The 15,338-nt window shown below is 53.0% G+C and overlaps 2 protein-coding genes across 2 annotated transcripts; one reads left to right on the forward strand and one right to left on the reverse strand.

Moving 5' to 3' along the window:
* Positions 1-2,441: 2,441 nt before the first annotated feature.
* On the reverse strand, positions 2,442-3,541 carry LOC137918317 (calcium release-activated calcium channel protein 1-like). The gene is made up of 2 exons (XM_068761088.1): positions 3,382-3,541; positions 2,442-3,015 (listed from the first exon to the last, which is right to left on the reverse strand). Exons 1-2 carry the CDS (start codon positions 3,493-3,495, stop codon positions 2,470-2,472), a joined length of 660 nt encoding a protein of 219 aa, XP_068617189.1. The 5' UTR covers positions 3,496-3,541; the 3' UTR covers positions 2,442-2,469.
* Positions 3,542-7,380: 3,839 nt separating this feature from the next.
* On the forward strand, positions 7,381-13,994 carry kdm2ba (lysine (K)-specific demethylase 2Ba). Its single transcript, XM_068760878.1, has 10 exons — positions 7,381-7,443; positions 9,798-10,019; positions 10,088-10,231; positions 10,302-10,409; positions 10,740-11,021; positions 11,091-11,833; positions 12,602-12,765; positions 12,837-12,998; positions 13,077-13,295; positions 13,361-13,994. The coding sequence occupies exons 1-10, from the start codon at positions 7,390-7,392 to the stop codon at positions 13,540-13,542; spliced, it is 2,280 nt and encodes a 759-aa protein (XP_068616979.1). The 5' UTR covers positions 7,381-7,389; the 3' UTR covers positions 13,543-13,994.
* Positions 13,995-15,338: the final 1,344 nt, after the last annotated feature.

Raw genomic sequence — 15,338 nt, forward strand, 5'->3', positions numbered from 1 at the left:
GGTGTTGTTTTTCACCGGGTGGAGGAGATTCCTCCGCCGGGGCGGACACCGCATATAGATCCGAAGGGGGCGGAGGAACACCAATATCCTCCGCCAGACTTTCGAGCCTTCTTCGGACTGTTGTCTGGAAAATGAACCCGTTTCTACAAAGAACAGGGAGAACCGCGAACGACAGCGGCGGGGGGGTATTTATCAAGGTGTGTTAATCCCCCCGAACCCTGAGCCGACACGCCCCTTGAGGGGGGGGGGGGGGGGGGGCGTGTTACAGCATCCCTCCCAGCTTCATATTTATAGCAGAAATCATTTCAGAAGCACGAAAACGTTTCAGATGTTTTATAAACCGACAGTGACTGATGACGCTCCGTGACCTGCAGACTCCGCCCACTCCACGCAGCAGACCAAGGTTCAAACCATAAACAGACAATACACACTCGAATGATTTAATAAAGGTTTCTGTATCAATGAAATATTTATTTCCACACACAGAGAATCCACATCCCATAATTTGAGATAAACAGCAGAGAACAACAAGAAAACACGACAAGTTAATCAGATTCCACACAAAAACCACAAACGAGGCAGGTCACCTGCACAGCAGACCACGCCCATCCACAGCAGACCACGCCCCTCCACCCCAGAACACGCCTGAACGTATTTATTTTTTGCGTTCTAGGCCTCCGACGGCAGCAGTCGTATCAAGTCAACGTCCAACTTTCATTTGTCTGCTCTTTGGTTTTCTTGTACACAATGACTTCAACGTGAAGTGGAGGTCGGGTGGAGGTCGGGTGGAGGTCGGGTGGAGGTCGGGTGGAGGCTGGGTGAAGGTCAGGTGGAGGTCAGGTGGAGGTTGGGTGGAGGTCAGGTGGAGGTCAGGTGGAGGTCAGGTGGAGGTCGGGTGGAGGCTGGGTGAAGGTCAGGTGGAGGTCAGGTGGAGGTCGGGTGGAGGTCAGGTGGAGGCTGGGTGAAGGTCAGGTGGAGGTCAGGTGGAGGTCGGGTGGAGGTCAGGTGGAGGTCAGGTGGAGGTCAGGTGGAGGTCGGGTGGAGGTCAGGTGGAGGTCGGGTGGAGGTCAGGTGGAGGTCAGGTGGAGGTCGGGTGGAGGTCAGGTGGAGGTCAGGTGGAGGCTGGGGGTGAAGGTCGGGTGGAGGTCAGGTGGAGGCTGGGTGGAGGTCAGGTGAAGGTCTGGTGGAGGTCAGGTGGAGGTCGGGTGGAGGTCAGGTGGAGGTCAGGTGGAGGTCAGGTGGAGGCTGGGTGAAGGTCAGGTGGAGGTCAGGTGGAGGTCAGGTGGAGGTCAGGTGGAGGTCAGGTGGAGGCTGGGTGAAGGTCAGGTGGAGGTCAGGTGGAGGTCAGGTGGAGGCTGGGTGAAGGTCGGGTGGAGGTCAGGTGGAGGTCAGGTGGAGGTCAGGTGGAGGTCAGGTGGAGGTCAGGTGGAGGCTGGGTGAAGGTCAGGTGGAGGTCAGGTGGAGGTCAGGTGGAGGCTGGGTGAAGGTCGGGTGGAGGTCAGGTGGAGGTTGGGTGACAAACACTAGAGGGCGTGACAAAGTGTCATGTGACCAGCTGAGAACAGGATATGTCCATGAACCTCCTGAACTACAAACGGGTCCCACTGCAGATTTCACTGCAATGGCTATTAAAAGGAGGCGTGGCTTCCTCAAATCATATTAGCAAATGCCTCCACCAATGAGAGCTGAAGATGATTCCACAATGGCATTCTGGGTAGGAGGCTGAAGATTCTGGACATTGAACTACCGTAGGTTAAAAATCAATATTCTGAAAAATAATCACATATCAATAAAAACAGAAAAACCAGTAATAGACAACTTGATGGGGGGCCAGTCAAAGCGCAGGGCAGAGATGTGACACTGCCCCCTGCAGGCAGGTGAGATAATGCCGTTTCAGAGTCACTGGGTGGATTCATGTGTGACGTCACATTTAGGTTTCTAACGAACAAACTTGATTCCAGAAGCTGCAAACTCGTCTGCGAGCGAAACGGGAATCAAGCCACGATTTGGCACGAGGCGGCCATCGTCACAGCAGCATCCGAAAACAGCTGATGCTGTCCCCACGGCGACCGGGGGAGGCTGATCTGCATCTGTTTCCTGTCTCTGAGGCAGACCTTTGACACAGAACCCGTTTGATTGGTCAGACTAGTGACCACGGTGTCGGGTTACTGGTTGCTCTCAGGTCACCTGCGGTCCTTATTTCTGCTCTTGTTGCACTAAAATGACAACAACATTTCTATAGTCAAATATTTAACCAATCAGAAGAAGCAGGTATTTCCCAGGTAGCGTTTAAATACTCTGTTATCGCACAGAAGATGATTGAAAGTCCTCACATACAGTATAAAGAATAGGTGTGTGTGTACATGCATCCAAAGGTGCACCAGGAGAGACCTGTGCCCCCCCCCCCCCCCCCCCCCCAACACAGGAAGCAGCGTGGGGCGTGTCTGAGGCTACGATGGGCGGTTCTAATCAAGGGAAAAGGACGGCGGCCTTCAAGTCGTCGCTCTCAGCCCGGTGGTCCAGCTGGTTCTGGAGCCGGATCACCTGCTCCAGCTCCCGGATCTGCCGGTCTGTCTTGTGACTGACCAACGTGCGGTAAAAGTGGACGGCGAACACGATGAAAACCAGTCCGAAGGGCACCATGATGCAGGTGGAAGCGATGGCGGCGGCCTGGCCCGAGCTGATGGTGCCGTTGTTCTCTTCCAGGCTCTTCAGGGGTAAGAACTTGACCCAGCACAGGAGCATCACCTCGGTCAGGAACAGCAGCGTGCCGATGACCGTGGAGAAGGCCCAGGCCAGCTCGATGTGCCGGTGCATGCGCTCGTGGGGAGACTCGTTCACCGAGTTCAGGTTGTGGACGTTGCTGACGGCCTCCAGGTTCGGGAGGATGCAGGTGCTGATCATGAGCGCAAACAGGTGCACCGCCACCAGGACGGTGGTGCAGGCGCTGAAGGCGATCAGCAGCCCCGGGGGGTACCTGTAGTCCCGCTCCAGCTGCACCTCCACCATGGCGACCTGCAAAGCCCAGGACAAAGGCGTTAGCGTGGGGCGTTTCTCGAACAGGAAGCCCACGCCGGGCTCCGCCCACGCCGGCGTGCTATTAATGCCGCGGCTGGATTTCTACTTTTAGAGCACAAACATGGACGTTTATCCTTGAATGGAATGATGGCGTTACTCTGGCGTTACTCTGGCGTTACTTTCTGCGCTGAAAAGTAAAATCATGCACGTGAATAAAAATGGCGGGGCCGCAAACGCTGCCGGACGGAAGAGGACGCCAGGCCAGCCCTATGACGCCTCTATGAACCGTTATTAACGCGTTATTAACGCGTTATTAACGCCCCCGGTGAGTTGAAGCGGCCTGCGCAGCAGCGACCCGCTCACCATCGCGAAGCCCGAGAGCAGCGCCGAGGTGCGGCTGGTGGCTTTCAGCTTGGCCCGGCTCAGGTAGAGCTTCCTCCAGGACAGAGCCTGCATCGAGTGCTCGCTCACGCTCATTCCCGAACTTGTTCCGAGTTTCACCGAAGTTCGGCCGAGCGTGAAACGAGCCGGACGGAAGAACCGACGGGAGGAAACGCGCGAGAACGGAACGCAGGAGTTTCTGCGTCACGTCCCGCAGCAGAGGGGGGGAGGAAAGTTTATGGAACAGCTGACTCTGTGAGGAAACACGATATACCCACAATCCAACGCTGTCAGAGGGCCGCGCAGCGCCCCCCGGTGGCCGCGGCGCAGAGGACACGCCACACACTCCAGCTATTACTACTGGCTGCTACTGTAATACTACTGCTATACTACTATACCACTACTGCTGTTACTATACTACTATACCACCAGATCATGATCCGGATCTGGGAGAATAAAATTGATATTTGGAGGAGGCAGTGACAGAGAGGGTAATACATTCTACTGTGTGACTGTACTTGTACTGTAATACATGCTACTGTGTGACTGTACTTGTACTGTAATACATTCTACTGTGTGACTGTACTTGTACTGTAATACATGCTACTGTGTGACTGTACTTGTACTGTAATACATGCTACTGTGTGACTGTACTTGTACTGTAATACATTCTACTGTGTGACTGTACTTGTACTGTAATACATGCTACTGTGTGACTGTACTTGTACTGTAATACATGCTACTGTGTGACTGTACTTGTACTGTAATACATGCTACTGTGTGACTGTACTTGTACTGTAATACATGCTACTGTGTGACTGTACTTGTACTGTAATACATTCTACTGTGTGACTGTACTTGTACTGTAATACATTCTACTGTGTGACTGTACTCGTACTGTAATACATGCTACCGTGTGACTGTACTTGTACTGTAATACATTCTACTGTGTGACTGTACTCGTACTGTAATACATTCTACTGTGTGACTGTACTTGTACTGTAATACATGCTACTGTTTGACTGTACTTGTACTGTAATACATTCTACTGTGTGACTGTACTTGTACTGTAATACATGCTACTGTGTGACTGTACTTGTACTGTAATACACGCTACTGTGTGACTGTACTTGTACTGTAATACATGCTACTGTTTGACTGTACTTGTACTGCAATACATGCTACTGTTTGACTGTACTTGTACTGTAATACATTCTACTGTTTGACTGTACTTGTACTGTAATACATGCTACTGTGTGACTGTACTTGTACTGCAATACATTCTACTGTTTGACTGGACTTGTACTGCAATACATGCTACTGTGTGACTGTACTTGTACTGTAATACATTCTACTGTTTGACTGTACTTGTACTGTAATACATGCCACTGTGTGACTGTACTTGTACTGTAATACATTCTACTGTTTGACTGTACTTGTACTGTAATACATGCCACTGTGTGACTGTACTTGTACTGTAATACATTCTACTGTTTGACTGTACTTGTACTGCAATACATGCTACTGTGTGACTGTACTTGTACTGTAATACATTCTACTGTTTGACTGTACTTGTACTGCAATACATGCTACTGTGTGACTGTACTTGTACTGTAATACATGCTACTGTGTGATTGTACTTGTACTGTAATACATTCTACTGTTTGACTGTACTTGTACTGTAATACATGCTACTGTTTGACTGTACTTGTACTGTAATACATTCTACTGTTTGACTGTACTTGTACTGGAATACATGCTACTGTGTGACTGTACTTGTACTGTAATACATGCTACTGTGTGACTGTACTTGTACTGCAATACATGCTACTGTTTGACTGTACTTGTACTGCTCTAACATTCTATTAAATTGATTCATCATCATCATCATCACCCCAATTCAAAGATAATGCAATCATTCAAATGTATTAAAATTCATGTATCTGAACAGTAAGTAATTATATTTAGATGAGATCGGATCGTTATTCTGGAAACCCAGATTTGTGTTCTTTCCTGTTTCCATGAACTGATGTTCTTTGAACACTCATTGTGTCCCAGCATCAACATCAAACATTAACGCCAACGTGTTTAGTACAATTTTGAAATATTTGTGATTTACTGGAATATTTCAGAATTCCATGCAACTTCATTCTCACAAAAAAAGTCCAACACAAAAAAGCAGCTTGTTAACATACAAAGTGTGTTTTGAAATGAGTCTCTGAAATTATCGGATTCGCGTCAAATTCGGGTGACGTGATCGCCGAGTACCCGCGACGTTAAATTGCGAAGGGATTTTTGATCGATCGAACGATGAGGTCACAGGCCACGTTTGAATGTGCCATTTTACCATTTTATAGGTCTCGAACTTTGCGATACTCCTCCTAGAGGTTTCGAGATATGGATCTCAAAGTCGGGCGACGGCCTCTCGACTCATTGTCGACGCTAAATTGCGAAGCTTTTGTGTTTTCGCCAATCGCTGTTGCCGTGGCGGCCTTGCGAACTTTGATGTTGTGCCGTGACGTGCGTGGCTGTTGGAGCTTCACTTTGCGCGGTCCGACCGTCTCCAAATTTCACACGCTGGATGAGAGTCCAGACCTGAACTCGAGTACATGCCATTGACGGTGATAGTCTCAGCGCCACCTACAGGAACAGGAGCATACATTGTCCGATCGGTCCCAAACTTGACTAACTTCATCAGGGTACGCGTGTTTCTGACATTCGTGGATTGCGAATAAGCGCGTACCCCAACGTGCGCTGGGTTCGAGGAACCTCTCAAGGCTGCTCGCAGCTTTAATTTTTAACTGATTCTTGAGCCCATAAATGGGTTTAATGTTAAAATGTAATATTTTTTCCTGGCCTCATTCTGGATCAGAACCAGAAGATGCGTTTCATGGTGGTTCATATCGGACCCCTTTATGACTGGGAGTTCTGGTGAGTAAATTGAATACAGATTTTACAAGATAAGATTTTTGGAAAACGCCTCAATTCAGGGGATAAATGGGAAAATCCAGATTTTTTTGGTGTCCAGACAGGAATCCGGATCGCTCTCAGAATTTAATGGGATCAATGTTTGGACCAAGGCCGTTATTTTTATTCATCAAGATCCGTCCAGGAGTTTTTTCGTAATCCTAATAAATAAACAAACAATCACAAACAAACAAATGCCAAGGTAATTAGCGTCGTTCTTCATGCTGCCACCGGATGGCGCCAAGGGACGTGAACATGACGCCTTCATTCATTGTTATATCACCATGATCTAACCGCTGACGCGCTTCGTGTTTGTTTTGTACACACGCATCAAAGTGCTTCCTCCCGAACTGCCCTGGACAAATGAACGACGTGCGTGTCGAGGAGAGTTTCTCTGCACTTCATTAGATGGTAGAAATACTGGAAAAACCGGACTGGTCAGCAGGTGAAACTGAGTATTTTACAGTACAGTACACTTAAAACTGCTGCAGTACCATACGATCGATCGTAAACCATGAAGCCGTTACGTGGATTAATAGATCCAATAAATCTAAGTATCCTTTGAACAATTCAATCGAGTCTTTGACTCAAACGTCTCTCAAAGGCAAGCAAAAGCAAAGACGGAAGCGCGTAAGAGGGAACTATCTTGTGTTTACTGTGTAGCTTCTTTCCTGTTCTCCTTGAGGTTGCGTTAAAGTGAAGAGCTACATTCCGTCAAAAACATTAACGGCAATCGAGCATTTCCTGTGAAGCGATTACGTTCATACATAGTTAGTGTTTGATCTCGTTTTGCTAACTAATGAGCTCTCTTTCTTTAAAATGCGCATACAATCAGCATTCACGACTTTTATGCTGACGTGAATGCCACGGATCGATGCGCGATCTAAAACGGAAGTGGATATTTCCCAGCTTCATGAACGCACCACCGCGATGGGACGTGAAGAGGCGGGAGGAGCGAGCGCGAGCGCGAGCGCGAGGCTTCGGCCATGTTAGTTTGTGTTCGCGGGCGATGAGCGAGGAGCCATGGCCTTGTCGCTGAGCGGGGACGATGAGGAGTATGAGTCGGAGTCGGAGCAGGTCAGAGCTCGAACGCTTCGCTCTTTATTCCTTTCTGGTTTAGCGACGCGACCGGAAGCGGCGCGTCCCTCCGCTTTCTTCGTGTTACCGGCTACCGAGCCGAGGGGGAATGAGAAATATGTCGTTTAGTCCTCCTCCGTGGTTCGCTGAGCGGAGACGTGGCTGAAGGCGGCGCTACCGGACCGCCGCACCGTGTGAGCTACCGGCGTCCCTCGTCCTTGGACACCGCCGATTGTTTTGATCAGTTTGTGCTGGCCACACTTTAGTCGAGCAGTTTCCTCCGGCCGTGGTCCAGAGTCGGACATGACCCGAACCGCAACCCCGGTGTCCCCGCTAGTTAGCCGAACTTCCTGCTAGGGCTTCACGGGCACGGCGGTGCTGGAGCTAACGCCGGGCTTCTGGCTGCTTCCTAAACCGAGCCCACCGTTCTGCTCGTTTAAGAAGTTAAAGGCAGGTTCCGACGGGGGGGGGAGGGGCGGGCTGAACAATGAAACGGTCCCGCTGCTGCTGCCTGCTCGTCCGGGGTCCGGTGACCCGTCAGCAGCCCAGGACATGGCCCCTGGTTCCAGCTGGCTCTTCTCGAGTCGGTTCTGAAGATTCAGAACTGATTAGTTTGGACACAAGTTTCCCTTCTGGGTGGCTTGAAGAGTTGCAGGAAACCTTTGCTGGTTGTTTGTTGCCGGCCGACAGACGAGGTGTTGGAGGTGCCGGTCTCCCGGGACCAGAGGGGCTGTTTGGACCCGTGGCTGAAGGCGTGTTTGTGTCCATGCTCAGGTGAGGCTCTCTCCCTGGAGTCTAGGAGCCGAGTCGGAATGTAGGCCATGTTTTTGTTCACCAGCAGGTCCAGTGAAGACCAGCTGATGGTCGCTTGTGGTTCCAGCAGCCGCTGGTTTATGCCGCTTGTCTATTGGGAAGAAGTCTATTCCACATTTGGTCGGTATGCCTGACAGTGAGACAGAGTGGAAGAACGTTGTTCTGCACGTCGCTATTCTGATGATTCGTAAAGAGGAAACCAGTCTTTCAATATGTCGTTAAAAACCAGTTGTGTCAGTAAAGATCAGGAACTAATTAGTGAGGCGAGCTGACAGGCGTGTGATGTTGGACGCCCTGCAGCTAGCAGCAGCTAGCCCCAGCTAGCAGCAGCTAGCAGCAGCTAGCAGCAGCTAGCAGCAGCTAGCAGGCCTCGTGGAACGCTGTCAGATGGATTGTTCTTCGTTAGCAGCAGCCAACAATCAAACCGTTGTGCTGGAGAATCAAGACGACATGAAGAGACTGAGATGGTTCTTTGTCCCAGTGGACACATTCAGGACTCGTCTTCCTCTCTTTGTCTCGTTGTTCCACGTTTAGCCTGGTCCTTTTAGTTTCACATAGTTTGTCTGTGAAACTACCGGCTGTCCTCCGGTACGCCGAGAGGAGTGAGGCACGCCGTCCTCCGGTACGCCGAGAGGAGTGAGGCACGCCGTCCTCCGGTACGCCGAGAGGAGTGAGGCACGCCGTCCTCCGGTACGCCGAGAGGGGTGAGACGTCTCACACTTTACGCTCGGGGTTCTTGACGTGAGTTCTTTGCACACAGAGACAATCAGGGCTTGTTAGAAAGATCTGAAGCTGTAGTTTAACCAGCAGCAAACAGCAAGTCACTAACTTTAACCACTGACTAGTAGTGGTGCTGAGAGGACGGGATGCTATTTGGGACTAGCGTGAACGGCTCAGGGGTGAGGATGCCCCTGCCGTGCAGAGTCCAGTGCACTTTGGGTAATAACACCATATCCTGTGTTTGTAAAACTCAGAACGGAGGAGTCGTGTGTCCCGTCAGGCCGCCTCCCCACAACGTTTCAGCATCACATGTGATCTGTACATGGATCAATGGAAACGCTTCCTGTTTCCTGTTGACATGTACAGGTTCATCATGTGATGGCGCTTCTACAGTCGATGGCTCCGATGACATTTGGCCCGCTGGCTCTAAGAGGTCTGGCGCCTCCAGGTTTTTGGGCCCGAGGCCCCAGGACGGCCCGATGTGTCCCGGGTTCGTCTGGCGTTTGTTTTGAAGCTTACTGCTTTTACACGTTTTCCAGACCGAACAAATGTATGAATAAATATCCGTCATTTCAGTGTCTGAACATGTTTCGTCGTATTTCTCTTCATTCAGAAGAATCAAATGCTTCGTTGGTATTATCCGTCACATGATCAAACAGCTGCACAAGGACTCGAGGAATCCTTTGAAGTCTGTAGACATGAACAGCCTAAAATGTCGTTTCCCTTAAGATGCGTTCACCCGAGTGATCAAAAACCTAAAAACAGGAATTCGCTTTGACTCGTCCACTCGAGGACAACTAACTCGTGTCCGTCTCCTCCAGCAGCGTGCAGCCAACCGGCCAAAACCCAAGATGGCGTCGTCGGCCGTTAAGCTGCCGTCCAATCGCAGCTCGTCTGGAGCCAGGCGCCGGAGGACCCGCTGCCGAAAATGTGAGGCGTGCCTCCGGACCGAGTGCGGGGAGTGTCACTTCTGCAAGGACATGAAGAAGTTCGGGGGACCGGGGCGCATGAAGCAGTCGTGCATCATGAGGCAGTGCATCGCAGTACGTCAGCGCCAAACGCAGGAGAGGCTCTGAGCCCGAACCGGGTCTAATGTTCTGCTGTCCCGCAGCCCGTCCTGCCCCACACCGCCGTGTGTGTGGTGTGCAAGGAGGCGGGGAAGGAGGACACGCTGGACGAAGACGAGGACAAGTTCAACTTCATGCTGATGGAGTGCTCCATCTGCAACGAGATCGTCCACCCCAACTGTCTGAAGGTACCGGCCCGTTGCTCCGGCGGTTCTGGTGACACGAGCCCGTTTGGGTCTGACCGCTGTTCCGTTCCAGGTGAGCGAAGCCTCGGGAGTCGTGAACGATGAACTTCCCAACTGCTGGGAATGTCCTAAATGCAGCCATGCTGGGAAAAGTGGGAAAGTGAGTACAAATATTTGTGAGGCACTGGAAGGATCCATCATGATTCTGATTGGCTCTCAGTCACAGCTGATTGCTGCTCATTGGGGCGGCACAGTGGTTAGCGCTGTTGCCTCACAGCAAGAAGGTCACAGGTTCAATCCGGGTTTACATGCCCCCCCCCTGGGTTCTTTCTTAGGGTTAGGGTTAGTTCTCCATTGGTTAATACATACCTCAGTCTGTGACGATGAGCCTCCTCTTCCTCTTCCTCCTCTTCCTCTTCCTCCGCTGCTGGTACACATTCTGGTTGTCCCTGTCACGATAGGCTGAAGGTATAAAGTTGTCTCGCAACTTATGTCCCCTCTGGCATTGAAGCAAAAAAGGGGTCCCGGCTTCAAGTACGCCTCCAACCTCCCCGGCTCCCTGCTGAGGGAGCAGAAGCCCACCAAGGAGGACGGGGGGGACGTGTCCTCCACGGCCCGGAGGAGGACGGACAGAGACGAGACGCCCAGGTACCGACCCGAGGAGGCGCTGCACAGGCAGCCCCCTCTGCTGTCCCCCTGCCCCCTCCCCCGGCCCCGGCCTGAGGACAAACTGAGGAAGAAGAGGAAGCTGTTTGACGATGATGAAGAGGAGGAGTTTGGAGGGAGGAAGAAGGTTAGTGTCATTCAGCATTCCACAAGCACCAATGAAACGGAAGCAAATCTGGTCCTCTTGTTCCTGCAGGTGAAATCGGAGGATCCGTGCTTCTCCACGCTGCGCCAAATCAAGACTGAAGAGGAAGAGGAAGACGTGTACGAGGAAGACGATGGCTTCCGGGGTGGAGTCGGGGGGAAAGACTCCGGGAATGAACTCCTAAACGCCTTCGTTAAGACGCCTGTTGGAGACAGCGACCAATCACAGTGCAGCTCCCCTCAGGCCGGCCCCAGCAGCGAGGCCGGCAGTGAGACGCCGGAAAAGGGGCGGCGCCCCAAAGCGCGCCGCAAGCGCCGTTTACCGAACCGGGAGCTGAGCCGGGAACTCAGCAAAGCGTTGAACCAGGAAATCCAGCGGACCACCGAGAACCGGCAGCCCCTCAAGGCGGAGCCAGAGACGGAAAACGAGGAACCCAAGAGGTTGTTCCGCATCGACGGGGAAATGGGGGACCAGAGGTCCCACCTGAAGTCCAGAGAGCTGAACGGGACCCCCTGGGAGCTGCGCCACTTCTACCCCAGCCAGATCACCCCGCTGGGCTTCAACAGGAGCACGCCCACCAGCCGGCCGGCGCCCCCGCACTCCCCACCCAAGTGTGTCCAAATGGAGCGCCACGTAATCCGACCCCCTCCCATAAGCCCGCCTCCCGACAGACTGCCTCTCAAAGACGGCAAAACTCACGTCATTCAGCGAGAGGTGTGGATGAAGATCTTCAGTTACCTCACGCACCCAGAGCTGTGTGTGTGTATGAGGGTCTGCAAGACCTGGAACCGATGGTGAGAACCACACAGAACCACACAGAACCACACAGAACCTCACAGAACCACACAGAACCACACACAGACCCTCATACACACACCCACACCCGGAGCTGTGTGTGTGTATGAGGGTCTGCAAGACCTGGAACCGATGGTGAGAACCTCACAGAACCACACAGAACCACACAGAACCTCACAGAACCACACAGAACCACACAGAACCACACAGAACCACACACAGACCCTCATACACACACACACACCCAGAGCTGTGTGTGTGTATGAGGGTCTGCAAGACCTGGAACCGATGGTGAGAACCTCACAGAACCACACAGAACCACACAGAACCTCACAGAACCACACAGAACCACACAGAACCTCACAGAACCACACAGAACCACACACAGACCCTCATACACACACACACACCCAGAGCTGTGTGTGTATGAGGGTCTGCAAGACCTGGAACCGATGGTGAGAACCTCACAGAACCTCACAGAACCACACAGAACCACACAGAACCTCACAGAACCACACAGAACCACACAGAACCACACAGAACCTCACAGAACCACACAGAACCTCACAGAACCACACAGAACCACACAGAACCACACAGAACCACACAGAACCACACACAGACCCTCATACACACACACCCAGAGCTGTGTGTGTGTATGAGGGTCTGCAAGACCTGGAACCGATGGTGAGAACCTCACAGAACCTCACAGAACCTCAGAACCACACAGAACCACACAGAACCGCCCAGCCGTGTCTTGTCTCCAGGTGCTGTGATAAGAGACTGTGGACCACCATGGACCTGAACCGCTGCACGTCCATCAGCCCCCTCATGCTGAGCGGCATCGTCCGGCGCCAGCCGCTGTCCCTGGACCTCAGCTGGACCAACATCTCCAAGAAGCAGCTGAGCTGGCTCATCAACCGCCTGCCAGGTAGGAGCGGACCCCCCTCTCGTTGTGGTCCTGCAGCACGGGGGGCCTCAGTGTCGCCCCCTCTGTTCCAGGTCTGCGCATGCTGAAGGTATCCGGGTGCTCCTGGGCCGCCGTGTCTGCGCTCTGCACCTCCAGCTGTCCTCTGCTGCGCAGTCTGGACGTCCAGTGGGTGGAGGGACTCAAAGACGCACAGATGAGGGACCTGCTGTCTCCACCCACGGACAACAGACCAGGTGGGTCAACGGAGGGGCGCGGTGGGGGGGCGGCCCCATCCTGAGCTGCGTAACGGTTTTTTCTGTGGCGGCCGGCAGGTCAGCTGGAGAACCGCTGCAAGCTTCGGAACGTGGAGGACCTGCGTCTGGCGGGCCTGGACATCACGGACACGTCCCTGTGTCTCATCAGCCGGCAGATGCCTCTGCTGTCCAACCTGGACCTGAGCTACTGCAACCACGTCAACGACCAGTCGGTCAACCTGCTGACGGCCGCGGGGACCACCACCAGGGACTCCCTCACCGAGATCAACCTGTCAGGTGAGGCGCCTGGCGTCCGGACTCTCCTGGGTTCTCTCTGACCCGCTTCTCCTCGTCTCCCTCAGTCTGTAACCGGGTCACCGACCATTCCCTGAACTTTTTCAAGCGCTGTGGGAGCATCTGTCAGATCGACCTTCGCTTCTGCAAGCAGGTGACGAAGACGGCGTGCGAACGGTTCATCGCCGAGATGTCGGTGAGCGTCCCGTTTCGCCTGAAAGAGGAAAAACTGCTGCAGAAGTCCAGCTAGGTTCTAACGGAACCTAGCTGGTCCCGGGTCGGATCCTGTGGTCCGACCCGGGACCAGGAGGAAACGGCGTGTCGTTGGCTTTGATCTTTAAAGACTATTTTTATACTCGGTGTCTCGGGAGCTGAACATCACCTTCCGTCCCCCCGCTTGCCTTCGGACTGCCCCCCCCCCCCCATCAAACAGAATGTACAGTAAAAAGCTAAATTATGATTCAGCTCGTTGGTTCTCACGTTGGGCGGGGTTTGTGTCAATATTCCATTTCTATTTATTGATCCTCTTTAGTACAGTTTGTATTTATTCAGTCACATGACCTGGATGTCCCAGAGTGCCGATGGGCGGCGCCCCCGGCCTACGGTATGTGTTGTGTTTTGGGGGGTGTCGTGCTGTAATCGCTTCCTGTTTATATTTGTAAATCCACAAACTGGTCTCATTAAAAGAATGTTTGTACCAACGAGGCGACTTTTCATTGGCTGATTGTGGGGGGGGGGGGGGGTCTTTCGCAGGAAAACATCCGTACAGGTGGGTCTCATGCTCCGCCTTAAGAGGGTCAGACTCGGGGTCAACAATCTGGTTTTAATATAGATCGATATATGGGAACGCGCTTCAGCAGGCCGTTTGAATCGTTTAAAACACTTTGGGACGCTTCGTCCCGTCCCAAAGCGAAGGACACTCAGCTGGGACGTGGACGAGGAGCCGCTAAAAGCGCCGTCTGATTTGAACTCAATGACCTTGTGTGTCCTTGAACTTTCTGGTCCAGACTGGTCTGACGGACGTTCCAGAACAGGAACCCGGGACCGGGCCGTCTGGTCTGGTGTCCTGCTGCAGCTAGCACACGAGGTCCGGGGACGGGGTCTGTGGGTCCGAGCGGCTTAGGACCTGAAGACGTGCCGCCTCATCCGCTTGCCGTGTGACCGCACTCCAGCAGGACGCAGTCGATGGCGGCGCCTTCTCGCCGTCTAGACACAAACGGGCTGAGCATCGACGTGTTTCCATGACAACCACACATGCAGCGGAGGCGAGGTGGCGATTGTTCACGTCTCCGTGTGTCTGGAGGGGACGGAGACGAGTCAACGAGCCCTGCCTCCGTTGCAGAGGTCGGGGGGGCGGTAAAGCCAGCGAGAGACATTTCATCATGAACTCTGACCCTGCATGTCCTAATTAGCACAACGGCAGAGGCGGGACCTTCCTGTGCTTAAACAGGAAGTGCAGTTGACTGGCAGCTTACCTGTGGACACAGTACTGCTTTCGTTCACGCTAGTCCCAAATAGCATCCCGTCCTCTCAGCACCACTACTAGTCAGTGGTTAAAGTTAGTGACTTGCTGTTTGCTGCTGGTTAAACTACAGCTTCAGATCTTTCTAACAAGCCCTGATTGTCTCTGTGTGCAAAGAACTCACGTCAAGAACCCCGAGCGTAAAGTGTGAGACGTCTCACTCCTCTCAGTGTCCCGGAGGACAGCGTGCCTCACTCCTCTCAGAGTGTACCGGAGGACGGCGTGCCTCACTCCTCTCAGCGTACCGGAGGACGGCGTGCCTCACTCCTCTCAGAGTACCGGAGGACGGCGTGCCTCACTCCTCTCAGTGTACCGGAGGACGGCGTGCCTCACTCCTCTCAGTGTACCGGGGGACGGCGTGCCTCCGGTAGGACCTGACCGGCCCAGCCCCGCCCCGGTCCCAAACACGGGCTGCTGGTCTCTGACCCCCCCCCCCCCCCCCCGTGCCCATGACGTCATTCAGTACTCCGCAGCAGGAAGCCTACATGGCCGAGGCTCCCGCCTGACGGGCACAAAGCACTTGA

Source organism: Brachionichthys hirsutus, chromosome 4 (assembly GCF_040956055.1).
Source record: "Brachionichthys hirsutus isolate HB-005 chromosome 4, CSIRO-AGI_Bhir_v1, whole genome shotgun sequence".
Lineage (NCBI taxonomy): Eukaryota > Metazoa > Chordata > Actinopteri > Lophiiformes > Brachionichthyidae > Brachionichthys > Brachionichthys hirsutus.